This window comes from Zonotrichia albicollis, chromosome 2 (assembly GCF_047830755.1).
Source record: "Zonotrichia albicollis isolate bZonAlb1 chromosome 2, bZonAlb1.hap1, whole genome shotgun sequence".
NCBI classification, from domain to species: domain Eukaryota; kingdom Metazoa; phylum Chordata; class Aves; order Passeriformes; family Passerellidae; genus Zonotrichia; species Zonotrichia albicollis.
In genome coordinates this window covers 100,047,176-100,067,977 of record NC_133820.1, presented here as the reverse complement: position 1 = coordinate 100,067,977, position 20,802 = coordinate 100,047,176, and the positions used below count along the sequence as shown (strand labels likewise).

Below are 20,802 nucleotides of genomic sequence, written 5' to 3'. Positions count from 1 at the left end.
AACGCTGCTTGATTCATCTTTTTCTTTTTATAGATTTCACAGCATAGCTGTATCTGAGAATGTAGCAAGTGACAAGCCAATAAAATTCAGTTGCTCCAGACAGAAACAAATCCCGTGTTGATGACAGCAGCATGGGCATGGCTCTTCGGATCTGTGGTAACACAGCATCACCAATGCTCTAAATTCCACTAAATTGTCTAATGTGTGTGTCCTTTTGAACAAGTGTTGGGAGAGCCAGAGAGCTCCTCCAGCACACATAGAGAGGTTCCAGAGCCTCAAAAAAATTTAGGTGGATTTGAACAACAGCAGCGAATCCTGTGAGAAACCTCATGTAACATCCTCTCCCCGTCACACACACACAGCATAGCCAAGGCTGATTTCCCAAACCAAACAAAACAAAAGGTAACTGGCTGAACAGCACCTGTGAAGAAAGACCAGCAGTGCACCACATCAGATTGTTCAACAGCAGGTTAAAGTTATGCCATAACTTTCTGGAGCCAAAGAGTCTGGAACCTCAAGCTTCATAAAACACATTTTTCATCGGTACACACAAAACAAACACAAGCATCACCACCACCCTTCATCTCCCATTGCTTTGCCATTCCCAAGTTGCACCCAGTGAGAGATCAGGCACCAATCTGCCTTCTCACTCTGGTTATTTCCACACCATGTACACACTGTACTACTCTCACACTTTTACTGCACATCACTCTTACTTCCCTATTGTGCAAGAGCTTTCCCCATTCTACAGATTTTAACACACAAGAAAAACGTCCTTAAACCAAGGAGCATGTAGTGTTTTAGTTAGAAAAAGGCCAGGTAGAAAGTAATAATGACAGAGGAGAAAGAATGCTATTTTCCCAAACATCACAAACAGAAACTTCCAGCTCTCAAATACTGAACAAGGAAACAGAGTCAGACATTTCCCACAAACTCAGGCAGCATTTTTAAAGGTCACCCCACAGAAGGAAGGATAGGGAGCAAGCAGGCATGGGTGTTGTGTAGAAAACTTGCAGAAATAAACTGTAGACTCAGAGATGAAATGATGGGAAACCCACTGACTTCAGTCAGGACTTCCCCCTCAAAGCACAGGCTGCCAAGAAAATCTTTCTGTCATACTAAGCCACATGGAGGTAAAATATGACATTCAACAGTCAACCTTACCAGAAATTGTCACCAAGACATTCAGCCCTTCAAGTACATCCATTTGCTGGAATCGTCTTCGATTGATGAGTGGATAAACCTTCCCCTGCCCACTTCTGTCTAGCAGCATCAGACCACTTTCAGTGCCCACCAACAAGTTCACTCCTAGAAAAAACAAAACCAGAGATCCAAGGTAGTAAGCACTTTTTCTCACATATCCTGAGGAACTGTCTTGTTTCAAGCAGGTCTAACCACTGCTGATGGGGTCTCCATTGCCTGTAGCCTGAAAGATCTCCTGCTGTAGAGGCTCTCTACACTGCCTGCCCACAGTGACTACTGACACCAAACAGTGTTCAAGAGAGTAAGAGACTGGTAGACCACAGAGAGCTTTCCAGAGCATCAGTTTCCAAAAAAAAAAAGGCATACTAATGTTGGAAGGAGGGATGAGGCACAAAGTGGCATGCAAGCCTGTGCATTCCAAAGACGTGTAAGCTGTTGTTAGGAGGATGCTGTTGACATGGCAATAAAAACAGTTCCCACTGGGAGAAACAGGTTGTGTTGCAGCCCTTCCACAAAAGGGTAAGCACTGTGTTTGTTCCCAGCTTCACAACAATCTTTTCCATCTGAATGTTAAAACTAGAGGAACTACAGTAATCTTGTGTTCCCAAAGGCTTCTCCTAAAGATCAAGGAAATATAGATGAGAAAAGTCAGTAGGCCAGTTTCTTTATACAAAGTTCCAAAGATCCACTGAAACACTCCAAGAGTCCATAAAACCTTACTATTTAGAATTAATTACATTTTTAATATAATAGATATATATGGGACTAAGTTTTAAATATCTATTAATATATTATCACTCTTAAATTTAATAACTATTTCTTTGCAATAGTGTTTAAGTCCAGAAGTTCACAAATTTTACAGAGATAGTTCAAGTACAGTACAGAAAATGGAAATCACATCAATATATGACTCACTTGATTAGACTTCCATGTGGCAATCCCAATACAAAACTTGCCATGCTTTAGCACAATAAAATAATGAAGTAAGAAAAGCAAAACTCACAGAAGATGATCATAGTTACACTGATGAATGGTCTTAATCCCTAGTCAGACAATTAACTCCCACATACAACTACACTGGGGCCAATGGGCTCTTTTCTGATAGAGCAGGTGGGCCCAGGTTTGTGTGTGTGTGTGTGTGTATCAGTGCACCTGCAGCAGTGATGTGCCTTCTCAGAGTACTGAAAAAGGGCATTATTGCTCACTTAAACACCCCCTGGATACCAAGGAGGGCACATTATGCCTGACCCAGGGGGCACAAGGCGCCTCTGAAAGGGGAGAGGGTGTTAGGGGGAAGCAGTAATGATGGGGAGGGGGATGAGCTGCTGGTGCTGGCTTTAAAAGCCTCTGGGTGGATGAGAAAAACAGATGTAGCCCATAGTGAGTTCAGAAATCATCATGCATCTCTCCGTTATCCTCTCCCTACCCTTTTCAGTAAGAAAACTTCCGAGGCCCCAGCAGCCCCCAAGGCATCTTTGCTTAGATTTGCTGTTCTAATACTTCTCCTGGGAGCCCTGTCACCCTCCAGGCTCTCCTTCAGCTGCTGACACTTCCTTCATCCCTGTGCTGCCCACCACCTCTCACCTCTGCATCTCCCAACTGGTTTGCACCCACTGGATCCCACCCCACAGCCCCCATGGGCAATGGCCACTTCATCCAACAGCATTTCACACTGCCTGTCCCTCTTACTGGGACAATCCTCAGACTGGGAAGAGGCAGAAGGAAGCAGGGACAGTGAGCCACACACAAGTCATGCTTAGCACAGGCTGAAGCAGCACCAAGCCAGCCAAGGAAGTGCCCAGCAGCTGCTCTCCTTCCTGCAGCTCCAGTACCCACTGACTAAAGCTGAAGCTTCAAGATGCATTTCTGCACCTTTTCCAGGGTGGGCACAATTCAAAGCAAGCCACATGCAAACTGCTCCCTCAGGGTCCCTTCCCCTCCTTGTCCTCCATCAAGACTCCACTGCTCCTGCCTCCCCCCTCACCCCTCCTGCCTCTGCCTTGCTGGTGCAGCTGTTCCTGCTTTGAGCTCTCATGCACACCTGTGCCCAACCCCTTCCCTCAGCTATGCGCACTTTAGATGAAACTAATGAGGGGTTACACTGGTGGCAAGCAGGGCTTGTATTTTAGAGCGCAGACACCCTCCTCACTCACAGACAGCAGAGCTCTTCTGCTGCCACCCTACAATTAAGCAGCTCTGGTTTTTTCAAACAAATGGAAATGCTTCCTGAAAAAGTACAGGCTGTCTGTGGAGGCTGGGTGTAAGAATCTGTTACTGCATCCATGTAATTAACATTGGCTTTCACCACTCAGAGCCAGAAGAAGCAGCATCAGAGACCTAATGCAATTAACAGCTTGCCAGATACTACTGGCATTACCACTGGTAAAGGCAAATCAAAGCAAGCCCCTCTCTTTTTGAATAGAAAGCATCACCATGAAATGGTTTAATTTTCTTAAGGGTGAAGGAAGTTAAACTTTATCAAGAAGTAAGCGTGTGTACCAACTTGTATCACCATCAGTTTGGCCCTGAATGTTCAGTGAAGGGCTGTGTTACAGCTGTACAACACCTCTAGGATTTTACACGTATTCTTTAAACCACCCTAACAGAAAGATATATAGATCAAAGAAATATAAAACCATTAACACGAATTGCTACTGGCAAAACAAGGCAGATCAGAGAAATTATGAGTCATCTTTACTGACACCATATGATTTCTCTCTGCCTTTGGCCTCTCACAGCCTCAAAGTTTAAATTTGCACAAGTCTTAACTTTATCAGAGAATGTCACACAGAAATTCAAGCAGAAATAGTGTTGAGGCAAAAATTCTTAGCAGTAAATTCTGGAAATAAAGAAAACAGCAGATAGGAAGACAAGGTGTTGGGAGAGTTATTTCATTGACACAGCTATGCAGGAAAGAAGATTGGGACAAAAGAGCTGTTCTCAGAAACAGGAAATGCTGGACATAACCCCAAAAGAGAACTAAAGCCTTGGAAAGAGCTATAAAAAAAGTAAAAAAGATAAGGGACTGTGTTACCTTTACAATAATCATATACCTTAGGGCAATGGCCAATTGTCTTCTTCCAAAGTTTTTTAAAGACCTGCATGTGCATTTATAATCTGCCAACTTTAGGGATACTAGATAAGTATGTATGTAACATACACAAGCATCAACTATTAATATTTAGATAATGAAAAAACTAATTCACAGATTCTGGTCAGGAAACAAACAACACAGAAAAACATTAACTAGGGATTGCAGCAGAGATTCTACACTGCAGCAGGCAACAGGCAGTGCTCGAAGCCTGATCAAGTGTGGGATCCTGACTGTCTGACACCAACACAAATTATCCCTAGTGACAAGAAAACCAGACAGACTTGGTCAGCTGACATCTCATACCCAGCTTCTCTCTGCAGTAATCACTCTTAACAAAGCTAAGCCTCAGAATGGGAATTGTTCTCTATCCTTTTCTTTTCTGTCTTACTCTCTGCATAAACTGATGACTGAGGTAACAAGGTAACATCTTACACAACACACTTTAATCAAGCCCTGCAATGATACATTAGCAAGAGCCTCAAGAAGATGATAATTTTTCAAAAGAATACCCTGTGTGCACCAGGTGTACAGTGCAAGGACTACTACAAGCTCCCAAAAGCTGCAAGAGATGCACCAGCAGGGTTTGGAAAGGGCTGAAAAGAACATCCTGATGAACTGCATGAAGCCTTTCCCAGACAACCTGTGACAGGGAAAGAGGACACAGCCTCAAGCTATGACAGGGCAAGCTCAGGTTGGATACCAGGAAGAACTTTTCCACTGAAAGTATGATTAAGCATTGGAACAGGCTGCCCACAGAGGTGATAAGAGCTATCATCCCTGCAAGAGTTCAAGATATGACTGGATGGGGCACACAGTGCCGTGGTCTAGCTGATCCCATGGTGTTTAGTCAAAGGCTGGACTTGATGATCCCAGAGGTCCTTTCCAACCCTAATAATTCTGTGATTCTCAGTCTAAACTGTGCCATCAGAAGCATATATGTACTAGTGGGAAATCATAACAAAGTAGAAGCAACATATTATAAAAAACACAATAATAATCAGGTCTTGCAACAAAAAAGATGTAAACAAGCACTGAATAACTGCAGAGAAACAGCTGCAGTTTTGGAGATACATTATCAAAGGCTGAAAGCTCCTACTGGGACATTACATTTCAGGAATGGCAAGGCAATAACAGGTTTGCTTTACCCCATAAGGCCGCACACAGGATCTCAGAATTGAATCTCTTCTTGTATTTGCGAATCTCTGGGGTGTCGCTCTGTGGCCGTGTGTTTGTGGGGTTCACATTGACAACTGATCCTTTCCGTGTAGGGTCTTGCCTTATTGCCTCTGATCTCATTGCTTCACTAGAAAATCCTACTGAAAGAAAAAAAATAATGTGCATCTAATACCCTTCAAGTGCTGGATTCTGAACATATATTTTTTATACCATACAAACCAAATCAGTAACTGAGAACAGTGAGAGAGTCCTAATTTTTGTAAGAAATGTAAATGGAAAAAGAAATTAAATTATGCAATCCGTTGCAAAACAAATAAAAAGCATGATGGTAACATTCTTAAGTACTTTAAAGAGCCACTGAAGTCACTGAACCCTTTTTTAATTGTTGTCTTCAGCTACTTTACTTACCCACAGAAGTCACAGTTGTCCCACTAGATGGAGAAATCTGTAGTAATCTGGGGTCTATAAAAGGTGTAAAGGAGGAGGAAGATTTGTGTTTCTGGAGTGTGTTACTAGCGGACTGAGTCTGCAATGTAAATTTCAACTTTATTAATATTAATGACAATAAAAAAGCATGGATAACAAACACCAACATTTTAAAGGCACTATGGAATTATGCTACAGAGCCTCCCCAAGCTTTTGTACTTCCTTTATAGATACACAAAGCACTGCAGGCACCACACCTGAGCTAGATACATATGCACACTGCACATGTTACAGCAAAATGCAATTAGCTGAATTGTCATCCCTGAACCTCAGCTGCTAGCAAAGCTTTTTAGTACAGACCACTACAATCAGGCACAAAGCAAGGGAATGTCTCTCCTTTTGAAAATCTGCTTAAATGTATGTATACTGTTTTATCTGCAAGCTGCCCACTACCTACAATTTTTGAATCTATGAAGCATCTCTGAATTGAGGTAGTTAATTAAATTATGAAGTTTGATCTCTTGGCTTGTGCAACAAAATCAGAACTATCTGGGATCAAGCATTCACTTCTATGATGGACTATGTTTCAATGTTCACTACTGTTCATTCTCCCTATTTTGTTTAACCTGAGCCTCTTGCCAGAAAGCTGCAGCAGATTCTTCCACCTTTATTTGACAAAGCAACATATTAAACCTGTATCGAACAAAGGGGCTCATTAGTGTGGAAGGTGTAGCAAACAGTGACATGACACTATGAATATGTAGTGGATAAAATCACTGGTGCTTTTTGAGTTATGAGGTCTAAACATGAAAAAACATAAAGAAAGAAAGAAGACAAGTGAAACAATGAACTGTTAAAAGTGGAAATGGAACAACTTAAAAACCCTTGCCAGTTTAGTATTATAGTGACAACATATCATACTGAAGCAGAATGGGACAAGTGGGAAAAAAAAAAAGTGTGTATATATAAAGAGTGTGTGCATGTGATAAGTTATACCGAGCAGTACTGGGTTTTTGCTCAGTTTTATGCAAATATTGTTACAAGACACTTCTTTAGCATCAACTAATCTTCAACCTCTAATCTTCCTAAGCCTCTACAGAAAGAAATAGCAATGGGTCTTTGGAATTTATCCCTGCCCTGAACAGCCCAACACCAAAAGGCTCCTTCATCACCAGGCACTGCCACAGCCCCCACTTCCCAAGCTGAGTTAACTGAGCCCTGCTTACGTATTGCTTAGACCAAAGTAGTGAGCAAGCGCATCTCTGGATCAATCAAGTGATCTCTATAACCTACAAGAGTGTGCTTTAGAAAGACCAAAGAAGAATGAAGCACAGCTGGAAATGATATATAAAGCTAAATGAATTTCCAGGAGGAAACTCTCCCTCCCACCCACCTACTATGTGGTTAAGAAGCATTTTTGATTACATGGTAAGCATGTGCATTGCCATAAACCTCCCCAGCTCACTGCAACCTCTCCTCATCACACCACTTGCACACCTCCATGGCAGGACTCTACCCTGAGAAGCAGCAGGTTTTTTTACCAAGTTTTGCTCACCCTGTACCACCCCCTGCTTCAGAGGCTCTCCTGTAAGCCAGGCTGGCCACACAGCCAGGAGTGGAGCCACCAGACAAGGCTCCCTGCTCACTGCTGGGGCTGGTAAGGGGCAAGTGGCCCTTTGTTCATTTGTACATGTGTTAACTCCTCTGCTGCAAGGGGTTAGCACATGTGAAGGACCAGGCTTTCCCACCTGCACTCAGTAAAGGAAGGCACCCTCCTGGGATCAGCCCAGGACAGCAAGAGGGAGCTTCCCCCATGGTAAAGCCTTCTCCACGTGGACATAATCAGTGCTGGTGGATAACAGTCATCTTTGCACAGCTGCTTCTCAGAGTACACACATACTTGGAAAAAAACCCAAATATTTTCCCCCATTCATTATTCCAAAATAACAATACCTCTGGCTTTTACAACCCTCCCAGGCAACACCTGATTTGTTCACCCAGCCCACATGGCAAGCTTTAGTGAGCAAAATCTCTCCACAGCCACTTCCTCTCCCATTGGGTGAGTTTCAACAAGCAGCTCCTCGTATGTGTGGAGAAACTAGTCCAGCCTTTACTGAAAAAGCCAAAATTAACTGCTAATTCTGAAGAGGCACATTGCTTGCAATTAGCCTGCTCCCAGAATAAAACAGAATTAAAAAGAGTATTGGTTTGAAAATGCAGTAGTCAAGTTTAGTTTAAAATGAACGCCATGCAATTAATGACTCACTAAAAGGAAGCAAAAATAGTAAACTGGCAAGTTTGGCGTGGGACTGCTCTAGAGTTAAGGGCTTCTTACACAGAACTGAAATGTGTTATTTGGGAGGTGGGAACAAAGGTGACAGAAAAAAAAGCAGGGGAGATTGGCTGGAGTTCCTTTGCAAACTAGCTACTAGGCAATGCTGCTATAACCCTATGAAAGCAGCCAGCTGTGGTGCAAGACATACCTCATTAGTAGTTAGCTTGTCCTGGGGTGTCTGTGGGGACATGGTGGGTGTCGGCTGGCTGGAGGATGGGGAGGAGGAGGTGGAGGAAGTGGAGGAGGAATGGCTTTGCTGTAAGAGATCTGGCAAGAGGTGAATGCGACCGGCAAAGCCATTGCTCTCATGATGGCTGGCACGCTTTTTGTCAACTGTACTCTGTAGAAAAAACAGGCACACTTGTCTTGCTCAAGTGCTGCTTAAAAGTCTATATCCCTAACAACCTCTCTCCTTCTCTCCCTCACTCCCTACCTTTTCACTTTTTTTTTACTTTTTATTTTTTAAAACAGCTTATAATCTGTGCTTTGATGCCTGCATGGAAAGGGAAAGTGGGCAGAGCTACTAGAATTCATGAAATTCCCACCAGCAGGCAAATGCTTGGTTCATGTGGTTGACTTGCACAGCCAGTTCCACAAATTAAGAGAACAGCAACTGCGCTGCTAAGTCCAACACCACAACAGGGACAAGCACATTTTTTGGGGGTGGGGTGATGGTTTTTTTTTCCCTATTGTTTTGTTTAAAACTAACTTTGACGCTATGCAGATAGCAGTTTGGACTTTCTGGAGAATCCCTTCAGCTAACTATTTAAAACAATAACCATGAAATTTTAATTTTCAAATAAGAGGACTCAGTTAAGAAATTGGCATTCAGTTGTGAAACTCAGAAATGCGATTACTGAGGAAACTCCTATAAGCTAGCACGCTCATTAACACACAAGCTCATTTAAAAACAGGGAACCATTATGTTTCAGAGGCACAAGAATACAATATTTTCAGAATCAAAGGCAACAACACAGCACTCTACTCTGTCCACATTCTCTGCCTCACCACCTATTTTGCTTCTCCCCACACCAACTGTTGTGTGAATTTGCATGTACATGTGTGTGTATGTCATCTGGGTGGTCTGTATGCCCTAAACTACAGGTTCAAAACAATTTTAAAAAAGCTTGAGTGCTCCCACCCCAGCTCCCTCCCAGCCTCACTCCTGAGACACAGATTTGGTTCTGTGCTACAACTAAGTTTTTGCTCCAGGTACTTGCTCCACGTATCTGCAGCTTTTCTACCCTTCTCTCCCACAGACTTTGAGATACTCTGCATGGTGCTGCCATGAGTGTCACTGGAAAGCATGCAAAACAGAAGCAAGGGTGAAGGGCTACTCTCCTCTTTGCATGCATCAAACATCTTGCTGCTCTGAAATTCTCTACAGCTGCGTCTTGATAATACGAACAACAAATATAATGTAGAAACAGCATGGGTGAATGAGCGAGTGGGTTAATGAGCACAGAAAGGGTGCAGCACTGCACAGGGAAGGAAAAGCAATACCTGTCGAACAATTAAGGTGCCCTCCTTAGAAGGAGTCAAGGCAGGTTCACTCTCCACATCATCATGGACAATCATGGTTTTTACTGACTCTGTTTCACCATTGCTCAAGTTCAACGTTGACCTATTTGTTAGACAAGAAATAACTGGAGTGAGACAACAGCACTGGTGCCCTGGCTGTCACTGCCCTGCATCAAAGCATACTCAAAACTAATTTGTATTATAGTCAGAGTGGAATATTTACATGAGCTGCCTAGAAAAGCCTCTCTAAGAAAAAAAAAGGCAAGATATTGTTGAACAGTTTCTTGTTTTGAAACAAATGATGGGAGAAGAGGGAAAGGACATTCAGAAGACTATCCTTAGTGTTTGAATATATGAACATATGAGGCTGCTATGTCTTGCTCATGGATTGCAGCAATCTGAAAGAACTAACATACAAGCCAAAATGCTAACGCCCTTTTCCTTCAATCCTCCATAAGGCAAAACAGATGCAAAACACTGATAGAGGGACTAACACTGCTCGGACATCATCTGGTCCAGAAGTAGATTCATCTGCTCCTTCTTGTTCCATATCATCATCTTCCTCATCTGTTGTCCCTGACTCCTCACTCGAGGACGAGTAATCGGTTACTTTATGTGGAGGTCGCACATCCTCCACTGCTCGCAGCTCCTTCGCCAGTGCAGTTAAATCCTGTTGGGAGAGGGAAGAAAAAAATGTTAAAACTGATGTTGCAAGTAAGAGAGAAGAAAAGTTTGCAAGACAAACCCACAGGATTAGTGTCCAAGTTTGCTCACTTCTGTGTTTCCACTGCCCCAGCAGTACTGTTTCCTTTGACTTATTCATTCCTAACAGTTACCAAAACTCACTTTCTCATAAATTCATACACCAGAAGAGCCAACCTAAGGGGGTCTTGCCATATCATAGAAAAATATGCATACTCTTGAAACCAAACCATCCTGATTTATGACTAACTGCAGCATCATAAGAGATATGGCTACTGAAGAAAGTTCCAAGGAAAGATAGAAATACTGTGAAAAACCAATGAGTTTCCCAAGATACAACTGGACACAGAGCTGTAATCAATTGTAATAGCAGCCAAATGTAGAAAATGTCAGAAATCTTTCACAGAAAGCAGGAAAAATGTAAGGTCTTACCACTTCTCCCTGCACCATTCAGCCCAGCATTGGCACATTCAGGTCAAATGCACGATCATTGGTCCAGCCCCAGGAAGGAAGCACAAGATTGAAAGAGAGAAAGGCATGGATTAGGAAGGAAGAAATCCAGAGAGCAGAAATAAATCCCAGAAGCAGTGCAAAATATGATGTTTGCAGTACTGATGTGCACAGGCAATTGCACAGCCCAGAACATGCTGCTAGACCCAGCTGATCAACAGCTGATGTTCACCCCAATGGCACTGAAGGAAGCTCTCAGTGTACTTTTTGTGAATCTACTTAAAAAAGAAGGAGGACAGGGGAGAAGGATGCAACTTACAGCAGGCTTGATAGGTCTGAAGACTTCCTTTTTCTCTTCAGGCTTTTTAGGTGCACTTTCATGGCGCTGTGATGGCGAACCCTCTGATTTGGATGATGCTGCATGTGCCAAGACACCAAAAGGAACACAGAACAAAGCAGATTAAGCAGAGAGCTAAAGCATGTTTTCTTACTTCACTCTGGAGTGAGGAAGACATGAGAGGTGACTATTAGGGGTGTTTGATCACAAGATCTAAATTTCACTGGTTGACTACTATATTGTCCCTGAAGGACTATACAAAAAACACCATAAGCTGTGATTTGTATAGGTGCAACTGACCTATGTCTGAAGCCAAAGTAAACGGTTACAACAATCGTAAATCAAAGAGCCAAGTGTGGCCACAAGCTGGAAAACCTCCATCATCATCCAGTGTAGCCCGGCTGAGACCTATCCATGGCAGTCTGCATGCTGTCAACAACCACCAAGTATCAAAATGTGCCCTTGCACACATAAGAAAGGGAGGGAGCTGTGAGGGCATGGAGACTGGGCTGTTTGCACATAGGAAAGTGCAGCAGTGCCTGGATGTGAATTCAAGAACAATGAAACAAACAGTTTGACAACAATTTCTATGCCTGCTGCCTTTCCCAAACAAGGACATATGGCCAAGAGGGTACAGAAAGCCAACCCAACTCTGACACTGCATGTTCAAAGGTAGTTCCCTGTGAGGGTTGTCATCTTTAATTACTGAGTGCTTCACAGCGTCATAAAATTAGAAACACAGTGTTACAGAGGGTAGGAGAAGGACTTACATCTCATCCTGAACCGCTCTCCAGACCCACTCTGAGAGCCAGGGTGGGAGCCAGGTTGTGAGCCAGAGTTGCTTGAGCCAGAAGAACTGCCACTGCCTGGCCTTGGTACAAGCTTCTCCACCCTTTCCCACAGCAGACGAGGCTCTATATTGCTGTATCAAGGGAGGAAAGAAACTCTTTGTCACACACACTTCAGCCCCAGATTCCCAGCTCTAAACTGAAGCATCACTCTCTCTCAGTGTTTTGCTAATAACTCAACTGAAAGAACACTCTAATGCTGAGATCAGGGCATCAGTAATGCTTCACAACCCAGGCATCAGCTCCCTTTGAAATAACTATTACCGTATTTATGATGGTCAAAAAAAAGCTTAGGTGGGTATAAGCTACTTCTTTTATTTGGAGTTATCTACCTGCCTTTCTTATGTATATAACCTGAAGTGGACAATTCTCTCAGCCTGCATGCAGCATCAGAAATGTCCTAGACACTAAACACAAACCAAAAAGAACACCAGAATACCCTCACCCCTATCCAGTGAGCTAATTCCACAGTGGCCTGCCCATGTTGCTCTGTTGAGCTCAGGAGTCAGCTCCCTCCTCCCCCTTCCTGACCTTGGGTGCTCTGTGTCACAGCCCAGGGAGGCTTTTTCCCCCTTTTAAAATCTGGTTCTGGCTAAGAGGCCAGAAAATTTTTGAGCTCTCTTCACTTTAGATGTTACAAGCCCTCCTGCTGCCAGTAATCCCCACGGTATTCCCTGTTGCACCAAAAGGCAAGATATTCATAAACAACCACATTTGTTCCAAAATTTGAAGGGTATTTGAAATTACTGCAAAAATTACAGGGTAGGCAACTCAAATGAGAAGAGGAAAGAAGAAATTTTGTCAGCATTTGTTGACATGTGCCACATCGAGAGAAATCAATCATTACTGAAAAGGGATCCAACACCATCTTCCTTTCACATCCTACAAGCATTGCCAAAAGCTGTCTGGAAATGCCTGGCTTCCCATATGCCTTTTCCTTCCAATTCAAGAAAAGCAAGGACACATAGGCTTACAAACCTCGTGGAATTCCTTTGACCTGCTTGGTTATTTTGCTGCCCAGTGCCCTGCAGTGGGGAATCACGGCGGGACAGGACTGGTGATCGGGACGTTGTTCTCACAGGTACCTTGGGAGAAAAAAGGTTCTGTTAAACCCATGAAGAGGACAGACAGGACAGGACGATAAAACTTCTCCTGCCACAAAATATATTCTTAAGATCTTAACAACATGTTTAAAGTACAAGCTAGCATCAATGACCAAAAGCAGTGAACAAACACCCACAAAGCCAAAAGCCTTAGCTGTGATGCTGTTCAGAATTTGAATAGAACTTGATGTTTAGTCTTAACATTAAATAGCGTTTAATGGTTATCACACGAACACGTACACGCCCCACTACCCTCCCAACTACTGAGACATCTGAAAAGAATATGGCATTTTGACTGAAGCAGGGGAGGCACAAAGCAATTTGCTGAAACAGCATGAGAATTAGGAGAATAAGCTCAAGGGAACCAAACAAATGCCCGGGAATGGATCAGCAGAAGGCAAAGACTGGTGGGGGGGAGCAAGAATATACTCAGAAGAAGCAAATCCCAGTGGATGGGAGGGGGGATGGAAGGGGGAGAGGAGGAGGAAGTATATTGAATGTTTCCTTTTTGTTCAGATCCATCTTAATTTTAAATAAGTGTATGATTCATAGTTTGGGTTACAAACCAATGAAGAGGAATATTAACTCTGAGCAATAACCTCAGGGATATTTTGAATTATTTCCTGAATATGGTAATTATTTGTTAACTTTGCATAATAAATTGTTTCTCTGAAATAGCTGCATTCTATAAATAATTACCAATTTTATATGAAGCTTCAATATTGTACTTCAGGTTGATTATCATTAACCCATTGACTGAATACCTACATTAAGAACTGCCTTCCAAAATACTGTTACCAGTGCTGGCACAAGGGCACGGTCTTCCCAGTGCCCAGGGCATCACATCCTTAAGAAAACTGTAATTAATAATAAAAAAATAGCACACATCTGTCTTTCTACTCCTTACCCTTGGAGGCACCTCGTCACTGTCTGATCTAGCCCAAGCCTTTTGGGTGGGGTCGGGTACCTCCGACTTAGAGTCAGAACTCTGATTAAGCACTTCACTGCGTGAAGGTGGATATGGGTCCTGGGAACGAAGATGGTGATGAGCAAATTTGGGAGAAGGGTCACTGAAGGAATGGGATCGCGAGACAGGGGAAACATTGTTCTTGAGAGATGCCAGATGGGACCACTGTACCTTACAAGAAAACAAAACATAAAACATTCAATGCGCTCAGTATAACCGGCTTTCCAATTAACACAGAATAAAGGCAGGTGGGGCAGGCAGAGACAAATTGGTTATGGCATTAGGTAAGCGTGGGGTGGAATCAATGCACTTAAAAGCAAGGCAAGCGCCCAAGGAACGTAACAGACTGAAAATACAGCACATATGCAATTTCTGTGTGATGCGCTCTCCACACACACGTACACTGGTGCCCAGAGGGAAAGGGGATCCAATATCTGCACCATGAGCCTGAGTTCAAAGGCCACTCAAGACAGAAGTCACCTTCTGTTCCCTGATCTTCAGTGGGCTTTGGCCAGGTCTCATGGTGGGCTGGGAAATTTGAAGTGGACATCCAATTAGAGCAATGTACAAAATTAAAGAATGCTGTAAATTGGGTAAACCAACAGACATTTACTTTTACTAACAAATTCAGGGACTGGATACAGCTTGAAACTTTTGGAGAAAGACCATAACACAAAGCCTTTATTCCTTTACAGTTATTGCAATATATATAAAAAAATATAATATATATTGTATATAGTATACATATGTACAATGCATATTATACTTACACCATATATGTACCATATACTGTACATATATACATATTTATACACAAAGTACACACACACATTTACATGCACACATATTCAATTACACACACTAAGAAGGCATAACAGTGACTAAGGAGTTAAAACTCCATTAGGATTCCCACTCAAATCCATATTCCCTTCAGCCTACTTCCTCTTTGTGCTTAAGCCTGTGTTTCAGAGTTAATTTCTGAAACAAAGGAGGAGGAAAGGTCACAACTGAGGAACATGCTGTTTTCACTCCTAATGATTAAGCAAAACTTTGCTTTCAATCCCAGTTTCAGTAGGCTGGCTGTATTTGTTTTTATGTTGTTATTATTTCCTCAATTTTAATACACACAGCTGTTGAAGAGCCTGATTATCCTTAATAAGAGTGAAAGACACAGACTTTAAAAGTAACTGGCACAGAGTATGAAGATACAAGTCCAATATTTTGAAATAGTCATAGCGGTTTGAATAAAAGCCAGGAAATAATGAGCAAGAGATGAAGTTCTGTCCTGATTTCTCCCACTCTTCCGTCTGTTCAAATTCTCCTGTTGTCCAAAAGAGTGGCAATACCTAGTCACAATCAGGGATGGTTTTAGCTTGCACTGTCATCAACAGATTTTATGAAAATTCTGCATGGAAACAGAGGAACTAAATGCAGAACTCTACAGTTTAATTTAGCATACCTAAACTGCTCAGAATTCATGGGCTATGTCTAACTTTTAGACAAAGGTTACTTTTTCAATTCATGCCATAACTCCTATGGGATCAGGTGTCAAGATCTGAAGGCTCTTGGTTAGAAAACAAAAGAACAATGGCTACCATGCAGCTTAGTGCTTCTTGATTTTCCAGGGGTGGTACAGAGTTTTATTTAGCAACTGCAGGCCTACTGACAACAAACCTGCTTTTCTTAGACATGTTTTGCAAACTCTTTGAAACAGTGCTCACACTGCTAAAACCCACTTGTTTAGTTAGCTTTTTTCTGCAAGAATTTTAAAAACCAAGCAAGTGCACTTTTTTCCTGAGCATCCTTTTTAGTAGTAAAAGCCTTGCACAGACCAAATTCTGAATTGCAAAATGCTCTGCAACTGCCACCAGCATTTAACCCACTGTGTCACTGCTGCACAGATAATAATGGGGTACAACAGTTCTAGTCTAGCTCTAACATGAAAAAACCCAAACCAAAAAAATACACCAAACCCACAAATCCATCCGTTTATCAATAAAATAAGCAAAAACAGACAAAGAGCAAATCTACAGAATAAGCTGTTTTGTATAATAGTACTAGATCTGCAAATCTGAAGGAAACACGTTAGGACTTCTGCATTCCCTGCAGGCTCACCAAGATTTTCCTGGGCACTTACCTGGGGCTCCATTGGCCTCTGCAGGGCAGGCTGAGCAGGTTCTGAGTTTCCATTGGAAAAGGACTCTGATCTTGAAGGCACTGGTGGCTCCAACACTTTGCCCATCTGTTTAGACTGTGCTTCAGGGGAGCCCTGATTAGTTTTTCTAAATCTCTCCTCCACCTAAGCCAAAATAAATGGGGGTTAAGCCTTGAGTCAGTAAAACCAAGTACAGTAGAAATACAAAGGGGAGTACCACCTTTTCTTTACTACAAAGAAAGCAAATACATTTGGGGTTTGGCAGGATTTTTTCCCTACCACTTTTGCCAGCAAGTTCACTGAGTGAATTCCACCAAAGTTCCAAGTAGGCCAATATGGATAATCCATACTAGGGAGAGAGGAGACACAGGAGGTAGCAAGATGTGAGATATGATGAAAGACCATTATGGGCCTTCTTTCTGCCTAGACTAATTTTCCATCAGTACTTTCCTCACAGATAATAAAAAAGATATACCTAAACAGAAACAACTTTACAATATAAAAGTATTTCCCACTGCTATCCCTTACTTGAGCTGCCCACCTTATGCAAGCAATGGTTTTGGATAATCTGCTTTCCTGTGCTTCTCTCTTCAGCAACAGAAGAAGAGACAGGAGATGTTTCTCTACCAGGTAACACTGGAGTCTCTTCAGCTTCAGGCTCAAAAGTGTAGATCTTATCTCTCTTATCAAATACTCTCAGCACAAACTCAAAGGGTGTAGAGGACAATGCCATCAGTTTGTTTCCTGCTCGCAGGAAGGTGAAGAATTGATCTTATGTTAACCTCAAGAGCTTGCTGAGGGGAAGACTAAATCAGAATGTGCTCAGTCCTCAGCAGACCATGAAGCAAGGTCCCCATGCAGAAATGTCACCTCTATCAAGGCCACAACACTGACAACAAAGTGAGAGGTATGAAGGACAAGAGATGGAGGGAGGCTACAGGCAGAAAGGAAACAGCCTCTCATTTCCTAAGAAAGTCTGTTGCCAGAACCAAGGCAGCATGTGCCAGGTAAGCTACCTCTGAGGAATGCTAAACTCACAGTATTTTATCAAAGCACCAAAGATCAAACTGGAAGCTTGGGATGATTTAATTTGCTTTAGCCCTTGTGCCCAGAGCACAAAACCAGTATTGGGATGATTTCCTAATGTTCCCTAGGAGTGATGGTCTGGAGAGACTGGCCTCCAGAGAATAGGCAAGTTTCCAGACTCCTCGCCTCAGGTAGGCTCCTCTACAAACCCAACCTGCTTCTCCATTCCAAAGTTTGAGGATAGTACCAGGTTGCCTATAGGGACAAGCAGACAAGCTTCTGTTAAGGTCTACACAAAACACCCCATGTCTTGGGAAGAGTGCAACAATAATGGAGGCAAGCATCTTCACCATGCAATCATTTTCACCACTGTGTTCAACTTCATAGAGGCATTCTTTAAAGTCTAAAAAACAGGCCAGACTCCTTGTTATGAATAGAATAAGGAAAAGCCTCAAGTCTTTCTGTCTGAAGCAACAGGTTTTCACATCTCTAGCTGTAGATTATAGGAAATTTCTTCTACAAAGCACATAAACTGCACGAGCGACATGTCCTCAAAACCAGACAAGTGGCAAGGAGATAGAATGCATTCCTGGACAGAAACAGGTCCTATTCCAGTCATCTGACTGTCTGTACCTGGAAGTGATATTAAGTTCTAATCTTCCTGCTGTTTCCCAAAGCCAATCTTACTTAGAATTCCTTTTCCTTATATCCTCACTGCTACTGCAATGAGGAAAGAAAACTAATCACCAATAAATTTTGCCAGGCAGGAAGGTTAGTCCACTTCACCTTACCATCCCAATATCAGCATCTCTGTAGGTTGACACTTTTTCTGGAGAGCAGTATGGCTGAAAGTATGAGGCACAGAACACTCATTCCAATTCAGTGTTTTTTGTAAGGAATGATGTCAGAGTTAATGTCTGCTGCTAGGATTACATTGTGCCATTCCCACTGCCAGGTATCAAGACCTTATGGCTATACTTCTATCACATTTTTTAAAAGACTGTTATACAATGATCTCTGGGAAGATCTGACTATCAATCAATTTTTCTGTCTTTACTCTTTTGGGCTAGAGCAATCACAAAAGAAAGACTACAACAGGAAAAACAAGTGAGTCAGTGGTTCTCCTAAAGGACGGAACACTTAAATCTTTTTCTCACCTTTTCAGCTCTGAAAGGAAAATTAAGCAGATACAGTTCTGCATCCTTCTAAATCCCAGCCAGCATTCAGGCTGGACAGAAGTGCTAGACTGGAGATGCTTTCACTGAGGTGGGCCAAGAGCATGCAACAAGGACAAGAGGGCAGGTTCCATGCCTGCACCATCACATACCAGACAAGTCTGAACTTCTTCCAAGTAAGAAAGACACATCAAATACTTCAACCATCAAACATAATGGATGAGATAGGACAAACATAGTTTATTAAGAACCTGGACAACAGCATCTAGAATAAAATGAGTTTGCGTCCACCAAGCCCAAACAATAGGACTTCAAAGACTAAGAGGCCCTGCTGGATGAAGCTGAACCAAGAGCTATTTTATCATGTTTAGCAGGCCTAAATACATTTTCTGTTCTTGTTCCAAAATGTATCCACCTAGTTCCCACATGCAGGTGATGAATGCCATTAAGAGATTGGACTAACATTGCCCAGTCTGGTGGTTTGTGGGCAGTATGGTGCTCAAGGGAAACACAAGAATAAGATCACTGAAAGAAAGCCAAATATACATCAAAGAAATGTTCACTTGCTTCCCAATGTTACTCATGGACCGGTGAAGACTCACTGAAAGGCACAGCACTTCAGATCAACTTGTAAGTGCCTGAAGTTGAAGAACGCAGCACCATAAAGTTTCAAAAGAGTGGGACGTGATCTCAGAAAAGAATACTTAACATTTCAGAAATGAAACTAATGAAATTCAGGTTTTTGCTCGTGAGAAGGAAATTTTGAAAAGTGTAAGTTAAAACACCAAATGTGTACACGTGCTGAGTGTTAACATCCATCATAGGTTTGTGCTTTCCAACTGCCTCTCAATTTCAAATCACCAGTACTTGCCAGAGACACAGACCACTGGACCAACAGTTCCTAAGAAAACATGTCTGATGAAGCACAGATACAACTTCCTGACATGATACTTCCAAAACCAGGCCCCTTAGTCTGCAGCCTTCCAGACCTTCTTTCCAACTTTTACACCTCAAAAAGCCTGAACTCCAGTGATTGCAGCAGAAGCACTCAGAAGTTGCCCTAGGGCTTGCAAACCAGTAACCAACAGTTAAAATATCCTGCTCCTTATGGAGTGGTGCTTTGGTGTAGCAGAACCGCAGTCATGCTGATGGCAGCAGGCAGAGAAGCAGTTAGCAGACTCCTGTTCACTAGCAGGACTTACCTCACGTGCTCTTTCAGCAGGCTCATAGTGGGACTTAGGCTCAGGGGTATGATAGCTTTGTTTATTTCTTTCTTGCTGCTGCTGCTGCTGCTGTTGCTGCTGCTGCTGCTGCTGCCTCCTGTGGTCGTGCTGCAGCGACAGGAGGTAGGCTTGCTCCTGCTGCAGCTGCCGCTGGAGTCGCTCTGCCTGCCGGTGCTCCTCCATCTCTCGCCATCTGTATTCCTTTGAGAGAACGGGGGAGGAATTCAAGACATGACACTGACCGTAAGGTGGATGTGTCCCTACCAATCCCATTAAAAATGCACCTTTCTGGTTGCTGTTTTGTTTGTTTGTTTGTTTTATTGTTAATGTGTAACCAAGAGCTAAGTTAGACCCATGTGACTTGTGTCTTATGTTGGGAAAGTCATGAGTGTACTGCTAAGCTTCACATGATTGGAGAGTTATGACAAAACTGATTTTTATTAAAGGGAAAAAAAGAGTTGTTTATGCTAAATCCAGTGTTAAGTTCATAAAACAATGATTTAGACCAACACTAGGCCATTGTATCCTGGGGTGGATTTACATATCATGTGTGCTTTTGATCTGCAACACAAGCACTCTAGTTCTTCACTGAATGCCAAGGTCTGTTCAGAAACTCGACCACCACACCAGAACTGTTCCACTTTAACATAAAGCCTCCTCTTATTGCCCAGAAAGCAGTGTGACCATACAGCACTTCTCATATGTGCCTGTCAGCCCACAACGCTAGCATAAATGGCCTTTTAATCAAGCTCCTTTGTTGTCATACTGTCAGTGCAGCTGTGCCCGACTGAGGGAAGCCTAGGACTGGCTGGATAAATGGATCCTATAGCTACTGAACAAAACAGATACAGTGCTTTACCAGTAACATGGCCTGCTCCTGGAGCAGCTGCTGCTGTAGAATTTCCAAGTGCCGCTGCTCCTCTTCTAGCTGTCGCCTGATATACTCCTGTCACATAGAAATTACCCAGCAATAAATTTATTCAAAAGGAATGCATCAGAACCCCCTGGGTGGAACACCACACGCTACTTCCCCAGTTCAGCTTTATGAGAAACTCACTTCA

The 20,802-nt window shown here is 42.7% G+C and overlaps 1 protein-coding gene across 13 annotated transcripts in view; it reads right to left on the bottom strand.

Moving 5' to 3' along the window:
* Positions 1-20,802, bottom strand: part of MAP4K4 (mitogen-activated protein kinase kinase kinase kinase 4) — a 162,494-nt gene that overhangs the window by 12,207 nt on the left and 129,485 nt on the right. The window contains exons 14-27 of one of the 13 annotated variants that reach the window (XM_026792989.2): positions 20,601-20,687; positions 19,721-19,942; positions 16,300-16,461; positions 14,103-14,333; positions 13,071-13,177; positions 12,015-12,166; positions 11,227-11,324; positions 10,890-10,898; positions 10,250-10,425; positions 9,738-9,858; positions 8,383-8,574; positions 5,882-5,999; positions 5,443-5,613; positions 1,165-1,308 (exon numbers count right to left, since the gene is read on the bottom strand). In XM_026792989.2, the coding sequence (XP_026648790.2) occupies positions 1,165-1,308; positions 5,443-5,613; positions 5,882-5,999; positions 8,383-8,574; positions 9,738-9,858; positions 10,250-10,425; positions 10,890-10,898; positions 11,227-11,324; positions 12,015-12,166; positions 13,071-13,177; positions 14,103-14,333; positions 16,300-16,461; positions 19,721-19,942; positions 20,601-20,687 (1,990 nt within the window). The remainder of the gene's footprint in view (positions 1-1,164; positions 1,309-5,442; positions 5,614-5,881; positions 6,000-8,382; positions 8,575-9,737; positions 9,859-10,249; positions 10,426-10,889; positions 10,899-11,226; positions 11,325-12,014; positions 12,167-13,070; positions 13,178-14,102; positions 14,334-16,299; positions 16,462-19,720; positions 19,943-20,600; positions 20,688-20,802) is intronic. The other 12 variants (XM_074535803.1, XM_074535804.1, XM_014266610.3 and 9 more) reach the window with 12 other exon arrangements.